The sequence below is a fragment of the Nycticebus coucang genome, chromosome 14 (assembly GCF_027406575.1).
Source record: "Nycticebus coucang isolate mNycCou1 chromosome 14, mNycCou1.pri, whole genome shotgun sequence".
In the NCBI taxonomy this organism is placed as follows: Eukaryota; Metazoa; Chordata; class Mammalia; order Primates; family Lorisidae; genus Nycticebus; species Nycticebus coucang.
The window spans coordinates 3,452,781-3,469,792 of NC_069793.1; the positions used below are offsets into that span (position 1 = coordinate 3,452,781).

Sequence of the window (17,012 nt, forward strand, 5' to 3'; positions counted from 1 at the left end):
GAGAAGCTGAGCTGTTTAATCACCTCCTTGGCCAGACTCAAGGCTGTGGTTGCCCCTGAACAACTCACACCTGGCTGGAAGTCACTGAGAGCAGGTGGAGACGGAGTGGGTGCTGGAGTCAGAGGATGAGGAAGAGTGGGGAGGGACAGCTTTGGTGCCCCTAACTCTGGCATCTGGCACTCTCGCCCCCAGATCCTGCGTCAGCTCTAAGAGGTTCCCAGCTAGTCCCAGGGGCAAGGAAGCAGGTGGCAGATGGCATTCGTGCCCTACCTGTGGTGGGAGAATGAGCCTGCGACACGGCAGCTATTCCCCACGTGGCCTATGTTGAGGGCACGGCGCTGTCTGCACCATGGCAGGGACAGAGGCTGAGGCTAGGGGAGGAGGGAGGAAGTGGGGGGAGTGGAATTGGGGGTTGCCTAGGTCCCACCACCAGTCTCCAGGTAATTAAATAGCAGAAGAGAAGGGTTGCCCTTGGGAACACCAACTTGTCCCCAGTGACAGTTTCTGGTGATGGGTTGACCTTAGCAACAGACCCTAGCAGCAGGCAGTAATCCTGACAAGAGGGTGGTCCCTGTCAACAGTCCCTGGCAGTTTCCTGAACAGAGGGAGGAGGGGCTTGGCCTGGGAGTCCTGTCCCTGACTACTTGTTCTTCTTGAAGAAGCTGAAGCGTTTCTCCCGCTCTCGTTCTCTGCCGTCCTTGCTGCGAAGCACAACAGGCGCCTCAGCCCCGACAGGGGTTACCGGAGGCATGGTCATGGCACGAGTCATGCCCCGGGGGGCACCAGGCACTGCTGGCTCCTCTGGCTCTCCAGAGGCGGAGGACGCCGTGGCAATGGCGGCATTCACCACCCGTAGCCACGAGCTCATCTCCGCCTGTGGATGGAAAGACACCTGGTCAGCTTCAGGGCCCCTGTGGTGGGCAGCAGGGAAGCATGAGAGGGGGCAGCAGAAAAATGCCTTGACTATTTCATCTCCTCAGGAGAAAAAGGAGACTTCGAGGTAGGGCATGAGTGCCGATGCGGCCTTCACAGACATCTCGCTGGCCTCCTGTGGGCTGTCTTATAAACAGGAGAGTGAAGACAGGCAGCTGCAGCTAGAGGCCCTAAGAATGGCACAGAGAGGGGAGAACATGGAGGACAGGGGTGGCTCACCTCATCCTTGGCCTGGAATAAATATTCTTTTCCATCCTGTAAGCTGTTGGGAGAGAGAAGCCACAGGGGAGAGCTGAGGATCTGGGTTCTCCAGATCAGTGCTGGTGACAACTTAGTCATAACCCAGAGGCCAGGCTATGGCCCTCCGGGCCGGACCAGACATGTTTTGCACATTCTTCAGATTCTCAGGACTGTGCAAAAGGAAAGCCTTTCTGACTTGCAGAGGACCAGGGTGCTACCTTCCACCCCAGCCAGGCCTCCTGCTCGGCTGCTTATTAGCAGGCAGAGGCAGGCCCCCGAGTCTGCTGGAGGCAGAGGCCAACTAGAGCCCGCCTTCAGATTTCCCACCCAGGGGAACTTTTCAGCTTGGGTCTTGGTTCCCCTGCTCCCCTTGGTGGGATACAGCCAGAGCCCTCTGCCTTGTTTGCATCTATCCCAGGAGCTGGTTTGGTCACTCCATTGTGTGCCACTTGTAAGAACCCCACTGGCTCTGGACCCAGCTCCTGGCTCACCCATATCACTCCCTGACTTCCCTCTCAGTGCTGAGAGCGCTGCGCCCTATTCCTACCCCAGCTTGAAGACATGTTTGCGCTTTCGATAGTCAAAGGCCACACTGCCCTGGGCCCTGGCCAGGCTGACAGGCACTTCTCCATGGTATGGCACTCCCACGCCGGCTGCCTTTGCATCCTTGTAAAAGCCCAGGCTCCCACGCCGCAGGACACAGTACACGTTCTGCCAGGACCTGGGAGGGAGATGGTGCAGGTGAGAGGTGAAACGGGCTGACTGGACAGCCTCGGTGGGGCCTGTGACCTGGGACTTCCATTCTGCTGCCATCCTCAGGCCCATCATCTTTATGCCCTCCCAGGCCCCAGTCTGGTCTTGCGTCCTACCACTTAGCCAGAGGCTATACTCTAAAGGGCACCTTCCCTCTACCTAGGAAGAGGCTCTGGGGAAGTCTCCCCAGAAGGCAGCAGCAGGAAGGCATGGCATGGCACAGCTGGTACCTGTTGGCGGCCTTCTTGCCAAAGGCCTCCATCTCTTGCTTGCGGCACAGCATTCCCTCCATCTGCTCCTGGGCAGAGGGCTCTAGGCCATGAGGGGGCAAGGTGGCAGCATGGGCAGACTCAGAGGACCTGCTTTGGGCCATTCCTGGAGGGGCTGGGCCCCGGGTCCGGGTCTGCCTCTCTCCCTGAGGCCCGCCAGCCTCTCCTGCACCAGACCCCTGAAGGGAAAAGCATCAGTGTCAGACGGTGAGATGGGTGACCCCAAGCTTCCTCTGAGCCTCTGCCCTCTCCTATTCCTAGATTCTCAGCCCCCAGCTCACCCCCAAATTTGGTCCCCACATCCCCCAGCTATCGATACCCAAAGGTCCAGGGAACTCACCAGTCCTTCTGGGAAGCTGCTCCGCTCAAGTCTCTGTTGTTCCAGCAGGAGCTGCAAGGACCAGAATGCGCTAAGAGTGTCTGCAAGAGGGGCTAAGATTCCAATGGGGCGCGTGGGGATGGTGGGGCTACCTGTGAGGGCTCTGTATCTGTGCAGACTCCATTAACGCTGGGTGCTTGTGTGGATGGTGGCTGCCGTGGCTGGGCTCTAGGATGGCCAAAGGTGACAGAGCAATTAGTCTGTGCAGTGCCTGGGCTCAGCTTCATCCTCCTCTTCCCTCCTTGCCCCAAGACATCCTGGCTCTCACCCGTCCCAGGTGGCATCAGGAGCTGTCCGGCCATCCACCAGGCCTCCCTGGGGCAGACTGGCCCTGGGTTCTGGGGCAGGGGGCTGTTTCCTCTGTTCCTCTTCCCTTTTTCTCTTCTGCTCCTTCTCCCGCTCTTCCAGCTGTCAAAAAATGCCAAGGTCAGAGCGTAGACTGTCTCATTTAAAAGGCCCAGGGTTCTGGGGAAGCTGAAACGACTCAGCTCTGTCCTGACGGGACAGGAAGGAGAACAGAATGTGAAAGTAAGGTGGGGACAAGAGGCCAAGCGGGAGGTGGTGTGCCAGCATCACCTGGGGAAACTGAGGACTCACATCTGGGAGGGGCTGGTGCAGTGGGAAGAGGAGAGAGCACAGGCTGGGGCAGCAGGGTGGGACAGGCATCCCTGGGGTCCTACGGTCCTCACCGCAGTGAGCTTCTCTAGGGCACTGAAACGGTCCTCCCAGGCCACGGCTGACTTCTGGAAGGCCTCATGCCGCTTGATGAGGCTCTCAACTTCATCCACCGAGCAGCCCAGCTCAGCACTTCGCACCAATGGTTCCTGGCTGCAAAGCCAAGCCTCTGCCATCCCCGCATCTCTGCCAAACACGAGCACCTCCAGAACTGCCGGGATGGGAGGTCACAGAGAGATGGCTGGTCAGAGTGGGCACAGGCAGGGCACGGTAGCCATGGTGACCTCAAGAACAGGACCAGAGAAATTCACTGCCAAAGAGCAGTACCAGGCAGTCGGGATTCCAGATTCACAGACTCTGGAAACCACAGAGTGTGAGGTGCTCGGCCCCCTCCCTCCCCAGGACACCTTGGGGCTCACCAAGCTGGAGCCAGTCCATCTTCTCCTGCCACTTGTCAGCCGTCTCCTGGCGCCGTGCCTGCAGCTGAGACAGCTTTTCTGAGATCTAGGGGGACAGAGATGCGAGTTAGCACCAAAGGGGCCTTTGCAGGGTCCCCGAGAGATGACGTGGGAGGACTAGCAATTTCTGATTTCCAGGGACAGGTGGTTTGGGGGGAAATATGGGATGGGGAAAATCCCCGAAAAGTACCGAGTGAGGAGATAGTGAAAGATTTCTTTCAGAGAAAGGATGAGAGGACACAGACTCAGAGGACTAATCAGCATTCAGTGCTGTATGGTAAGGGCGGCCTGGTCACAGCTGGCCTCACCCACCTCCTCGGCCGCGTAGTGGCTCCTGGCAAGCAGCTGCTGCCCCATGTCGATGCAAGAGGAGAAGCGGTCTGCCCTGGCCTCTATCTCGGCCTTGATGCCTTGATGGTTTTTGATGACCAGATCTGCAGAGGACACATCCCTGGGAGGTACAGAAACAGTATCGCACACTGCCTACAGCCCATCATACCCATTATGGCAGCCACACCACCTACAGAGGCCCTGGGCACCCTGGGTCTCACCGGGGCCGCTCCTGGGCATCCATCTGTAGGTTGACCCCATCCATCCAGAGCATCAGCTCCCGGACAGCTTTGAAGAAACGGAACTTGTCTGTGGTGTCCAGGAGCAGCTGGCGGCGGGCCACAGAGCTTCCCTGAAGCTGGGCCCAGGCCTCGGCCACGGCCTGCATGTGGCGGCCAATCTCCTCAGCTTTGTCTCCAGCGTAGGCCTTCTGGAGCCGGTGGCCATCATCCTGCACCTGCTGCACCTGTGGGTCCCCAGGTCAGAGTCAGGCAGAGCAAGGAGACTCCAAGGAGCTGCAGCCTGTCTTGGTCCTGGCTGCTGCTGTCCACCTCCTGCCTGTTTCACCAGCCAGAGAGGCAAGAGGAGGAGTGGCGGGGGACCCTGCCCCAGAGTGTTATGTGTGGGCCTGGGGAAGGGGGCTATAAAACAGCTGTCTGCCAGTTGAATTTTTAGGGGCATGAGGGTCCCTAAGACTGAAAGAATGAAATATTTAGTCTGAAGAAGAGATATGGGGAGGTAGTGCTGCCTGGGTTTAAATGGTGGGAAGAAGGATCCAAGCTTATTTGTGTGGGTCTAGAGCTCAGACTGGGAGGCACCAGCAGGTAGAGGTTAGCACAGCATGAAAGGTCCTGGAGCCACTGAGACCACCTGAAAATGACAAGGGCTCTCAAGAAGGCCTGTCATTAAAAGTGTGAACACAGTGGCTGTCCTCTGCCCAGAGATGTCTTCCTGGAGCAATTCTAACCTCATACCTACTTGACCCCCGGGAGGGTGCCAGGCTCCCAGCACTTCTGGGACCCAGCTCACAGGAACACCACCCGTTTCCCAGCCCATTTTCCCAAGTCTCCTCTCAGCCTCCCCCACCTCCTCATGCTTGGGTCAGACCTGGGCGCTGAGGGCCTGGATATCATGCTCATAGGCACAGTGGTGGCGCTGTAGAGCCTCGGCGGCATTGAGGTCCCGGCCGGTCCCGTCAGGAAGCTGCTGCTGCTTGTGCTGCACCCGGGCCAGGGCCTGGCGCGCCCCATGCAGGAAGCGCTGCAGCTCATATGCGGCCCCCAGCACCTGCCCCCGTGTGTCCAGCAGCTCGAGTAGGTCAGCCCAGGCCTCATTGAGACTGTCCTTCCACTCAGCCACAGTGGCCCGTGCAGCATGACCCCCAGCAATGAGCCCGTTGGCCAATGTGTTGACACTGTCCACGCGCTCCTGGCCAATGGTGCTTGTGTCCCGGGAGAACTCTCGAAATTTGTCCCGGAGCATCTGGTGGGGGAAGCAGTTCCACGGACAGTGCTGTGACCCTGGTGGGTATGGCCCCTTCAAACTCAGAACCCATCTCTCCCCAGGGCTAGGACAGGTTTTGTCACCAGGGCTGAGTTAATGAGCAGATGCAGCCGTTCCCCGGACCCTGTATTTCAGTTTCTCCACCTGGCACAGGCAGGTGCTTGGAACCTTTAGACCTCAGACAATTATACCCTGACCACGGCCCTCATTTCTGCACCACTGAGGGTCCAAAGTGCCCAGCTGTGAGGGGCTCACACCCCATTTTGTTGAGTTATGTTGAAGAGTGGGTATTTCCTTTTTGCCCTTGCCTAGGCTCAGCCCTACAATGCTTTCTGCACAATTCTTCAAAGTTCACACTTCAAAACCCAGGAAGACCTGCTCAGGCTGGTCTCATGCCCCAGCCCTCAGTGCTCTGCCCAGAGGGTCTTCCTTTGTTCCCCCAGCCAAAACGGGTGTCCTCCCCCCACTCACAGTCACATGCTCGTAGTCCTGGCCCAGCTCGTGGGAGGCCGCCACCACCTCCCGCTCCTGGATCCACTGCTCCAGGTCATCCAGCTCTCGGCGGAGCTGGCATAGCCGCAGGTGTTCCTGCAGACGCTCCCGCCGCTCTCCAGCCAGCTCCTTCAGGCTGGCATACAGCTTGTCCACCTGGGCTTGGCGGATGGATATCCGTGTGCTGTGGGGCAGGAGGCGGCACCGTGGGACTTAGAAGCCACTGCTCTGGCCCCAGCCTGTTCTGGGGAGTCCTGGTCCTCTTCATCTCTCCACAGATAGCCAACTCCCTGTGTCTCCAGTCCTCCAGGAGGCTCTGTACACCGCAGCACAGAAGGCTCCGACCCTGCACCTTCTCAGACCAGTGCCCCTCACCCCAGCTTCGGTCCCTGTGCAGCTGCCACTGCGCTCACCTCTCTGGGTGGTCATGGTCAATCATGTCTTGGCTGCTGGCCGCCAGCTGATGGACGGTCTGTGCATAGTTGGCCAAGGCTTGTTCCAGGACCTGATGCTTCTTCACCTCTGCCTGGGCACTCGACTCGTCCTGGGGAGGAGACAGTGCCATCGGGCAGTGGGTCGGTGGGGGAGGCAGAGTCGCCGAGTTACTGGGCTGCGCCCTGCTCTCACCTTGGCCTTCTCTCGGCCCATCATGTGTAACTCCTGCTCGCCCATCCAGGCCTCTGCCTCTGCCGCATCGCGGTAGAACTGCTGTGCCCGCAGGGCTTCCTCCAGTCGAGTCCCTCGAAGTTCCAGTTCTCGGCCCAGGCGTTTCCACATTTCCTGCAGCTCAGCCAGCTCAGGACCTGCTGCGGCTGCCCCAAGAGCTCGCTGCCGCTCTGTCAGGTCTGCGATCCGGGGCTCATGGCCTCGCATCTCCTTCTGCAAAGTCTGTCATGGAAGAGCAAAGACCGAAAGGCTAGCTAAGGAACCCCAAGCCCATCTCCACCCAGACGTGCTCAAGAGCACGCCCTCCCTACACGTGCACCTCTCTTCCTTCCTGAGTACTCCCCGCACCCCTGTCCTGGCCCAGCTGGTGGGACATGCTCTGCTATGGAGAGATCCCCTTCCAGGGTGAGGGAAGGAGGACCACGGAGTCTGGTCCGGAGAAACCCCAGTCTAGAGAATGAACAAATGTCCAAGTCTGGGAGGCCCTTGGGAACTTTGCTTTTGCCTTTAGCCTCTGCTTCACCTGGTTTTTCTTCATGAGAAGCTGGACACTGGGTAGGTCCTTGCCATGCTCCATAGAGCTAGCCATAGGTAGACGCTCCGACACCCACAACTAGAAGAGAAGGAGAGGGTCGGTCAGTGGAGGTTCAGAGGGCAAAGCAAGCCCAGAGGTTGGATATTGGGGCTACCTACGGCTATTGGGACATGCAAAGAATGGTCTTCTCTGGTGCCAGAGTAAAGGGACTGAGAGGGCATCCCCAGATCTCCCTAGAGGGGAGATTTTCAAGCCAAAAAGAAGAGGGACAGGGAACTGCTGGACCCCCCTCCAGCTTCCAGGCAGGAGGTTAGGGAGCTGCCTGTTGGGGGCAGGCTGCCCAAACGAAGGCTCAATCTGGTCCCTGGCCCAGTGACTCACAATCTCATCCTCCACATCCCGGTGGAACTGGTGCTGCTCACGAGAAGCATGCAGGCGCCGACAGCGCTCCTGCATGGGCTGGCACAAGGCCCTGAACTTCTCCTCCACGGCCCTCGAGGTCCTCTCTACTTCCCCTGCACCCTGGTCTTCCTGGGCCAGGGCTTTTGCCTGGGCTTGGATCGCCTCCACCTCCTTCTCCCTCACAGCCATCTCCCGCTCCAGCATCTGCACATCCGGAGGAGGAAGGAGGTGTCAGCACCACATGTCTACTTTTGAATTCAGAGGAGACACTGGACCGCACCAAGCCAGTCGTGACTTCTTATCTCTGGGGCTCACCCCAGGGACAGTAAGGATCCAGGGCAGTGTGATGATCGTGCCCTCAGCCCTAAATCCACCGCAGTTCCACATTCATCTTTGCCCTGCTCTGGACAGTGCCCCGGGCCCTGAAACATCTCTTGCTAGCTAGTGCAATGCTCGGCCCTATCAGTAGAGGGCGTTGGAGGGACACCACGGTGGACAGTGGAGGAATGGGGGTTTGGTTCCAGGGTGTTCTTACTACTACAGCAAAACTGCACAGGAGATCCATTGGCTGTCACCCTCCAGCAAGGTTTGCTGGCACTCCAATGGCAACTTCCTGCTGGCTTGCGTTGGCTGTCCAGCCCATGATACCCAGCAAATTTCTAGACCATTCAGTGGGCTTCTGCCCTCTCCGAGGAGGTCTAAAACTCAGCCATCTTTTTCCTTCCTTGGGTATCCCTCCTCGGCCCTAGCAGCAGTAGCTGCTCCCTACATTTGCTATTCCTGTATTCTTTAGAGCAGGGACCAGCAAATCCAGCCCATTGCCTATTTTTGTAAAGTTTTATTGGAACACAGCCACACCCTTCTTTTATGTATTATGTGAGCCTACTTTTACTTTACAAGGACATAGCTGAATAGTTGTGCCAGAGACCATGTGACCCATAAACCCCAAATATTTACAATCTGGCCCTTTGTTTTGTTTTTGTGTTTTTTTTTGAGATAAACTCTTGCTGTGTTGCCCAGGCTGAAGTGCAGTGGCATCATCACAACTCACGGCAATGTCTGACCCTGGGCTCAAGTGATCCTCCTGCCTCAGCCCCCTGAGTAGCTGGAACTACTGTCACCAGGGCTAATTTTTCTATGTTTAGTAGAGACGGGGTTCTCACTTTTGCTCACGCTGGTCTCAAAGTTCAAGCAACCCTCCCACCTTGGCCTCCCAGAGTGGTGGGTTTACAGGTGTGAGCCACCTTACTTGGTCAGAAAAACGTTTTCGAATCCCTGTTGTAGAATTTTCTTTGTCCTTTTTAACTATAATACTTTTTACTGCTTAATGCTTCTTCTTACCGAAGTTCCTATCTTCAAATCACCGGTTGGTCTCTGCCTGACTTTGCCCTGACTGATACATACCCTAGAAGTCACTTTGAGAAGCACCCATAGAGAGAAATGTTACCGGCCGAAATGTTACGGCCTCTCAAATCATGAGATCTGTGGCCTCCCGCTTTCCTCTGTTGTTCCCCACCCCTATCAAAGGCCCATGGCCTACCTGCTGCTTCTTGAGCAGAATGTTGACGCTGGTGAGGTCCTTGCCATAGTCGTCAGAGTGCAGCTGGGCCTGCAGGCTCTCCAGCCAGCTCTCCAGGGCAGAGCAGCTCTGAGCGAACAGCTCAGCTCGGTTGGCATCAAAGAGGCTGCGGGCCTTGGCTTGAGTGGTGGTCTCCAGCTCATCCCAGCGCCGGTGCAGGTCCCCCAGCTTCTCTGACACCAGAGCTTTCAGCTCTGGCTTCTCAAGGGTCAGCTCCCTCCCTTCCTGGGAGGCAGGACAGAGAGAATGTGAGTGCCAGAATTAGACACCACTAACCCTCACAAGCTGACAGCCGACCAGGGACCTTAAGGGCAGTAGAGACCAAAATGTGGGCAGTTTCCAAGTCCTGTGTGTTCTCATCAGTGTACTCTCTCCAGAAGTTTTCCCTTTTTTTTTGAGACAGAGTCTCAAGCCATTGACCTGGGTAGAGTGCCGTGGCATCACAGCTCACAGCAACCTCAAACTCTTGGGCTTAAGTGATTCTCTTGCCTCAGCTTCCCAAGTAGCTAGGACTACAGGCGCCTGCCACAGCGCCTGGCTTTTCTTTTTTCTGTTGCAGTTGTCATTGTTATTTTAGCTGGCCTGGGCCAGGTTCGAATCCGCCAGCCTCAATGTATGTGGCCGGCACCCTACCCATTGAGCTAGGGGCACCGCCTGAGAGGTTTTCCTTCTAAGCTGCCCTTTCCTCCCTGTGGATTAGGCCCCACTCCTTCAGGGCCCAATTCAAACCCCATTTCAACTAAGAAGCCATGACCATCTCTCCTTGACCTGAGCTCCCTGCGCTTGAAGGCTCCAGTGTGACGCTGCACGAGGACCTGCCCCTCACATTTCTCAGCTCCTTACTCCTCTCTGCAACTGTGGCAAATGAGTCCCACCTGGCCTCCCTACCTTCAGCCTCTCTGCACAAGGACTTCTGCATCACAGGGGCAAGGGAAGTGTGTGCTCCCAAGCTGCGTGGGAGGCAAGTCAGAAGCCCAGAGAGTTGATGCCTTCAGAAGCAGCCCTTAGCCCTTAGTGACAGAGAGCTGACAGGTGAGCACCTGGCACTCTCCTTCTCTGGTTGTGACAATGCTGATGTGTGCTCTGTGCCACGTCCTGCAGCGCCCAATTAGGACTCCTCTCCTGGAGCCCATAGGGGGAACTGGCAGTGTGCCCTTTATTGACATCCGTCCCGTATCTGGCACATCTCTTCTCTCTCCACTGGTTCTCCCTAGGATCACACCCTGCACTAGTATCTGCTTCTTGGGGGACCCAAACCCAGGCCCTGCGTTCAGGGAGTTTTATACATGCTGTTGCTGTCAGGATGAGAGCGTCTAAGGCTAGCACCGCGTGGGTAACTTCACAACCTCCAGCAAGGTGTACACCTCAGAGCACACCCGTATGGCGACTGGGGCGTCTCATGGCTGGGCCTGGCATGTTCTTCCCACCAGTTCTTGCGTGGACCCCTCTGAACCTTCTGTGCTCCTGCCAGATGGGCCTACCTCCTTGCTCCTGTACCGGCACCCCCATGCCCCTGGTTTTCTGCTGACGCTGTTTCCTCTACCTAGAAACATCGTCCCCTAATATCTCTGCTCATCCAAATTCTGCTCATGCCCCATGGACTGCCCTGGGTGCTCCCAGAAGTCCCTTCTCTCCTCTCTCCCAGGCTTCGTCAGGTGCTCTCTTGGGCACACATCCTGTGCCGCTCCGGGTTTACTTCAGCTATTTGCGTGTAAGTGTCATGTCCTGGCTACAGTGTTGTTCCTTTAGGGTGGAGCCTGCAATGGAATCACCTTTGCCCCCCATGCAGGGCCTACCACGATGCTTTGCATGGAGGAGCACCAAGTAAATATTTGCTGAACAAATGGGAAAACTAAAAGCACAACCTCCTCTCCCCAACCATCACGCCCTTGGGGGAGGAAAGCGTTTCTCTGTACCTGCAGTACATAGCTAAATGCTGAGCACACAAATGTTCTCTAGGAAACCAGCTGAGTAGAAATAAAGTTTTACCTGTCCCTACTTCTGGAGGAAGGGCTGGGCTGGGCTGGAGACCAAGTACCAGGAATAACAAGACACAATGAAGTTTTATTGGAACACTGTGGCTGCTTTTGCACCACAACAGCGCAGACGAATAGCTGTAGCACAAACTGTATGGCCTGAAAAGCCTAAAATATCTCCTGCTAGTCCTTCACAGAAAACGTCTGTGGATCCCTGCTGAAGAGTTTCATCCTGCCCTGGACCCAGGGAAGCTCAACTAGAGCTGCACTGTGGCCCATACTAGTGTGTACTTTTGACAAGTTCTGGAGTCACTGTCCCACAACCCTAAGACGTCTGTTCCCCAGGCCACAGTTTTCCACCTTGGAGGTGTGGCAGCAGGGCCCTGTGATCTCTAACCCCGAAGAAAACCCTGTCTGGGGCGAGTCCCCTCCCTTGCGTGAGGCAGCCCCAATGCTCGGCAGCGCCAGAGGCTGGCTCTGGCTGCTCCTGCCTCTCCACTCACCTCATCCACCTTGTCCAGCCAGTCCTTGTTGGCAGCCAGCTCGGCCATGAACGCCTGGTGCTTCTGCCACTTGGTGTGCAGGTTGCGGGCCTCATCATAGGACACATCCTGGGCTGTCAGCATCTTCTCATCAATCCAGAGCCTCAGCTGGAACCGATGTAAAGCAGGAATGGAAGACAGAATGTTTCCAAGGGAGGGATGAGTAGTGGACAAAAGGGGGCAAAGGTGAGCCAGAGTGATAGACTGGGGAAGAAGGAGTGAAGGGGCTCACACGCTCTGGTGGCACCGTCATGGGCTTGTTCTAGGCTCAAGTGAAAAGGGGATGGCTAGGGAATGTCACAGGGAACATCAGGGACTAGGGGCCTCACCTCATGACAATCTTGCAGGAAATGCTGCTGCTCTTGATTATCTCGAAGACGGCCCAGAAGCTGCTGTGCTGCTTCCTGATTCTTCCTGTGTCTACAATGATAGCCCCGAGCGAAAGGGTTATGACCCTTGAGCTAACTCAGACACCTTCAGTCCTTCCTCCTACCAGGGGGACACTAGGAACCCTGATTCCCAGGCCTGCCCTGGTGTGGGGAAGGCAGAAGCCCCAGCCTGGCTTGGTCCCTCTCCCACTGCTTGGTTCTTCCTCCTCTTTCGGCTGCTACCCCATCTGCCAGCTCCCCTGGGCCACGTTCTCCATCTCTGGGGCCACTCTGTCTCTACTGACTTCCCCCTGGGGCCCCGGCTGTGCGCTGCTGTCCTCACCGCACCTCTTCTCGATGGAGTCTGCCTTCTCTTGGATCTTCTCAGCGTGGACGTTGCCCCCAGACACCAGCTGGCGCCCAGCCTCCAGGAGCCCACGGATCCGCTCCCCACTGGCGTCCATGGTGCTCATGAAGTCTTCCAGTTTTTTTATGGCAGCATCAGCAGCCTGGAGTGTCCCCGGCATCTCCGTATGAGACAGAACATATTCCTGTGTGGGAGAGCGACACTGAGCTCACTTCTCACAGCACAGTCCAGGCCCTCAGAAGGGACCCACTGGAGCTGTCATCTGAGATGTAGGGGCCATATTGGGGAGGGTGGGGGTCTGCCTGCTAACATGGACCTCGGAGAGTGGCAAGGAGGCTGTGCTGGAGGAGTTTCCCAGCCCCGCTTCTGCTCCATCTTACTTCTCTCTCAGAGAGACCACTTTGATAGTTATGTGACTAGTTAGGTTTTTTATTTCCTCTAAAGTCAGTTTTGGTGAATTTTTACATTTACTTTTTTCCTCTCCTGTGTTTCTAACATGTTCTTCCTGCCCACCCTGCCAGTGGCCCTTGCCTTTCACTGGCCACATGCCTCCACATCTGCCCAGCTGTCACCTGGCTGCTGAGGACGCCCTCAGCCTGGCGAGCATCCCGCAGGAATCCCTGGAGGCCGTGGGCCTGGGCCAGGCGACCTTGGCGGCTCTCCCACATCCGGCCCAGCTCCTCCCAGCCAGTTCCCAGGGCTTCCAGCCGCTGTCGTAGGAAAAGGCACTGGGGATCTGCCTGGTCCCGGGTCACCTCCTCGCCCAGGGCCCGCAGCCGGCTGTACTCGCTCTGGGCCCGCTCCACTTCTCCCCGCAGGGCCGCATGTTGGGCCAGGAGGGCCTCTGCTTCAGGCAGGGTGGCCGGCCCTTCTTCAGAGGCCACAGCAGTCTGAGTACGGCCTAGCCAGGCCTGGAAGTCATCCAGGCTGCGCAGGAAGTCCTGCAGCCGCCGAGCCTCCCCCAGAGACTCCTCTCGGCGCCGCATGGTGGCCCTCAGGTCTTCCCAGCCAGTTTGCACTTCTCCAAGCCTGGTGTTGATGGCAGGGGCTTGAGCTGGATGGCCAGTGGCCAGGGCATTGGCCTCTCGAGTCAGTTCACCCACCCGGGCTGCAATGGCCTCCAGGTCCCGCTCGGTGCCAGCCAGCTTACGCTGCAGAGCCAGCACCCCAGCTAGATCATTGCCCAGGCCCTGGGTGGACTCAATGACCTTGGTCTTCTCTCTCATCCAGGCCTGGGTCTCTGTGCACTCCAAGTGGTAATTCTGGATGCTCAAGGCTGATGTCAGAGCTGCCTTTTTGCCGTCTGCCAGAGACCGAAACTGCTGCCACCTGAGAGCAGGGGGAGGACTTAGCTCCCTGCCCACCCAGGTCTGTTCAGGAGCTTTGTCCCTGCTTTTCTCACCCTTGGCATTTTCTACCTACCTGCTCTGCTGCTTGGCACTCACCTTCCCTGATCACTTGTCTTCTTCACCCTCTCTCTCCATCATTCCTCCTTCCGAATCACAGCCCAGACTGTGTCCTTCCTCCTTTTTAGCCACCCTTCCAGACCTGACAAACTCACTTCTCAGGGTCATCCCCATTCTTTCTCGGTCCCTCAGTCCTGCCTTTCCCAGGCCCACCTGTGGTTGAGCTGCTTCTGGGTGTCCACGATGCGGTCCTTGCTGGGGGGGTTGGCCTTTAGCAGCTGCTTAGCAATGTCATTCACAGCAGTGATGCGTGCAGCGAGGGCATTCATTTCTGGCTCCAGAGTTTCAAACCTGAGCGGAGGGAAAAGCTAGGCCTGAAGGTGGAAGGCTGAGGTGCGCCCAGCCCTCCCCCAGATGTCTACGATGACTCCCCCCCCTTCACCCGAGGCTTCTTTACAGCAGTCCCTGAGTCTCTCAGCCTATACAATTCATAGCACCTGTGGGACAAGGGAGGAGCCCCTGGTCCTCACCTCAAAACCAGTAGAAAAACTACCATCTCTAGAGTTGCTTAAAAAGATAGCCAAAGTTTAAAAAAGGTCAGGAACAGCCAGACCCTGGCACGGGCCCACCCTTCATCAGCCTCTCTCTGATGCTTCTAGCTGCCTGCCTGGATCTCATCCTTCTAATACAATGGTTCTCAACCTTCCTAATGCCGCGGCCCTTTAATATAGTTCCTGTGGGTTGCGACCCACAGGTTGAGGATCACTGTTCTAGTATGTGTTAGAAAGTGGAGTGATGGGGGGCACCTGTGGCTCAGTGAGTAGGGCACTGGCCCCATATACCAAGGGTGGCAGTTTGAACCCAGCCCCAGCCAAACTGCAACAAAAAAATAGCTGGGCGTTGTGTGTGTGGGGGTGCCTGTAGTCCCAGCTACTTGGGAGGCTGAGGCAGGAGAATCGCTTAAGCCCAAGAGCTGAAGGTTGCTGTGAGTTGTGACGCATGGCACTCTACTGAGGGGAACAAAATGAGACTCTGTCTCTAAAAAAAAGGAAAGTGGAGTGATAACCACAGATATTTGTCTAAGTGGTAAAGATATAAAGTATAACTTCTCCCAGGGACATTTTATATTCTATTAGGGTCTGAAAATATTTTATATAAAAGGCCAGATAGTAGATATTTTAGTATCTGTGAGGCAATAGTCTGTTGAATCTATTCCACTCTGTGGAGGGCAGCCATGGGCGATACTTAAAGGGATGGGCCTCAGTCCCAATAAAGCTTTATTTATACAAACTGGCAGCAGGTGGATTTGCCCAGGGGTTGTAGTTTGTCAACCCTTGTATTACTATGTCTTGAAAAATAAAAAAAATATTGAATTATGTTTTTGAAACCCAGGAAATTTGGTAATAGACTGAGAACAGTTGACATCAAATAATTGCTAATTTTGTTCTATAAGATAATAGCCTTACGCTTCTTAAGAAAACTATCCTTTCTAAATGATTTTAAGGTTTATTATTTTGTAAATGAAGCTATTTCACAAGAGGTTCATCGGTGTCTCTGTCTAAAACATTTACAACTTCAAAGCCTCAGCTATTTTGAGTTCACACACAATTTAAAAAACAATATATTTCGGCCCGGCGCCCGTAGCTCAGTGGTTAGGGTGCTGGCTACATACACAGGGGCTGGTGGGCTTGAACCTGGCCCGGGCCTGCCAAACAACAATGACAACTAAAAAAAAAAAAAGGCGTTGTGGCGGGGTGCCTATAGTTGCAGCTACTTAGGAGGCCAAGGCAAGAGAATTGCGTAAGCCCAAGTGTTTGAGGTTGCTGTGAGCTGTGACACCACAGCACTCTACCAAGGGCAACATAGTGAGATTCTGTCTCAAAAAAAAAGTATATATATATATATATATATACACACACACACACATATATATAGTATGTAAAAATGCTTCCTCCTAGTTTGTAGATGACACAGACTGAAGCATGTGGGAGTGAAGTGATAATATTGAGGATGTGCTTTGTAAAAACGAGGTATAGACCAAGTACAAGAAGACACCGACCACAACTAAGTCTGGGAGATGGCTTTAAAGGTTTGTTCCAAAATGTTCTCTACTTGTATGTATAACATCTTTCACTAAAACTAAAAAAGAGACAATGTGAGGGCTGACAGACAGCCACGGCAGGCTCAGCCCCACATCCGGCCCCCAGGTCACAGGCCTGTGGAGCCTGTGGGGTCTGTGGGGTTTACCTCTGCTGCACGACCTCCAGGTCCTCCAAGCGCTCGGGCAGAGCCAGCCCGTTCAGCCACTGCTCCTTCTCCTCCACCCAGAGCCCGCAGGCCCCAGCCTCGCTGAGCATAGTGTAGAGCGACAGCGCGGCCTCCAGGGCCTGGGCTCGCTCGCCTGCCCGGGCCTGCAGTGTCCGGTAGTGCCCCTCCAGGGAGGGCACCCTGCCCTGCACCTCAGGTGAACAGCTCAAAGCGGGAGGCAGGGCCACAGTCTGTTCCCTCAAGGCATCCAAGGTTGGACGGTGGCCTCGGATCTCCTCCTCCAGGGCCCGATGCTGCCTGGCCAGGGCCTGTGTAGAGAACTCATCGTGCCCCAGTTCAGGGCTGGACACCAGGCGCAGTGCGTCCACCAGCCAGGCCTCCATGTCATTCGCATCTGCCTGAAACTGGTAGAGGCTGGCGGCCTGGGCCAGCCGCTCTGCGCGTTCCTCGGCCAGGGCCTCCAGCCGCTCCCACTGGGCTTGCAGCTCAGCTGCACGGGCGGCAGCTTGGCCTGCCCCAGGGTGGCCCTCAGCCACCAACTGCTGGCCCTGCTCCAGGGTGAGTTTCAGGGGCCCTAGCCGGCCACTCATCTCACCCCGCAGGGCCGTGTGCTTATTAAGAAGGCGGAGGACGCCAGTGAGGTCACGGCCGGTCTCAGCTGAGGCCAGGAGGTGCTGCTGCTCCCGCACCCAGGCCTCGGCCTCGCCCACCTCCCAAAGGAAACGCCACAGGCGCCGGGACTCCTCCAGCCGGGCCCGCCGGGTGGCTGCTAAATCGCACAGTGCCTCGTAGCTCTGCTCCAGGGTGGCCACCCGCTCTGATACCAGCTGTGGGTCGCAAGGTCTGTACTCTGAGGAAGTCACAGCAGAAG

The 17,012-nt window shown here is 56.3% G+C and overlaps 1 protein-coding gene across 4 annotated transcripts in view; it reads right to left on the minus strand.

Moving 5' to 3' along the window:
- SPTBN2 (spectrin beta, non-erythrocytic 2) overlaps positions 1 to 17,012 on the minus strand; it is a 42,583-nt gene continuing 25,571 nt past the window's right edge. For all 4 annotated transcript variants that reach the window (XM_053561096.1, XM_053561094.1, XM_053561097.1 and 1 more), the window contains 24 exons: positions 16,121 to 16,991; positions 14,087 to 14,224; positions 13,040 to 13,796; positions 12,449 to 12,651; positions 12,062 to 12,152; positions 11,694 to 11,840; positions 9,176 to 9,439; positions 7,615 to 7,839; positions 7,222 to 7,311; positions 6,660 to 6,920; positions 6,446 to 6,576; positions 6,012 to 6,216; positions 5,145 to 5,519; positions 4,259 to 4,503; positions 4,020 to 4,158; positions 3,669 to 3,753; positions 3,264 to 3,460; positions 2,843 to 2,982; positions 2,667 to 2,742; positions 2,536 to 2,586; positions 2,157 to 2,374; positions 1,721 to 1,894; positions 1,153 to 1,195; positions 1 to 874 (listed from right to left, as the gene is read on the minus strand). In XM_053561096.1, coding sequence (XP_053417071.1) covers positions 641 to 874; positions 1,153 to 1,195; positions 1,721 to 1,894; positions 2,157 to 2,374; positions 2,536 to 2,586; positions 2,667 to 2,742; positions 2,843 to 2,982; positions 3,264 to 3,460; positions 3,669 to 3,753; positions 4,020 to 4,158; positions 4,259 to 4,503; positions 5,145 to 5,519; positions 6,012 to 6,216; positions 6,446 to 6,576; positions 6,660 to 6,920; positions 7,222 to 7,311; positions 7,615 to 7,839; positions 9,176 to 9,439; positions 11,694 to 11,840; positions 12,062 to 12,152; positions 12,449 to 12,651; positions 13,040 to 13,796; positions 14,087 to 14,224; positions 16,121 to 16,991 — 5,360 coding nt within the window. In that variant the 3' untranslated portion in view covers positions 1 to 640. The remainder of the gene's footprint in view (positions 875 to 1,152; positions 1,196 to 1,720; positions 1,895 to 2,156; positions 2,375 to 2,535; positions 2,587 to 2,666; positions 2,743 to 2,842; positions 2,983 to 3,263; positions 3,461 to 3,668; positions 3,754 to 4,019; positions 4,159 to 4,258; positions 4,504 to 5,144; positions 5,520 to 6,011; positions 6,217 to 6,445; positions 6,577 to 6,659; positions 6,921 to 7,221; positions 7,312 to 7,614; positions 7,840 to 9,175; positions 9,440 to 11,693; positions 11,841 to 12,061; positions 12,153 to 12,448; positions 12,652 to 13,039; positions 13,797 to 14,086; positions 14,225 to 16,120; positions 16,992 to 17,012) is intronic.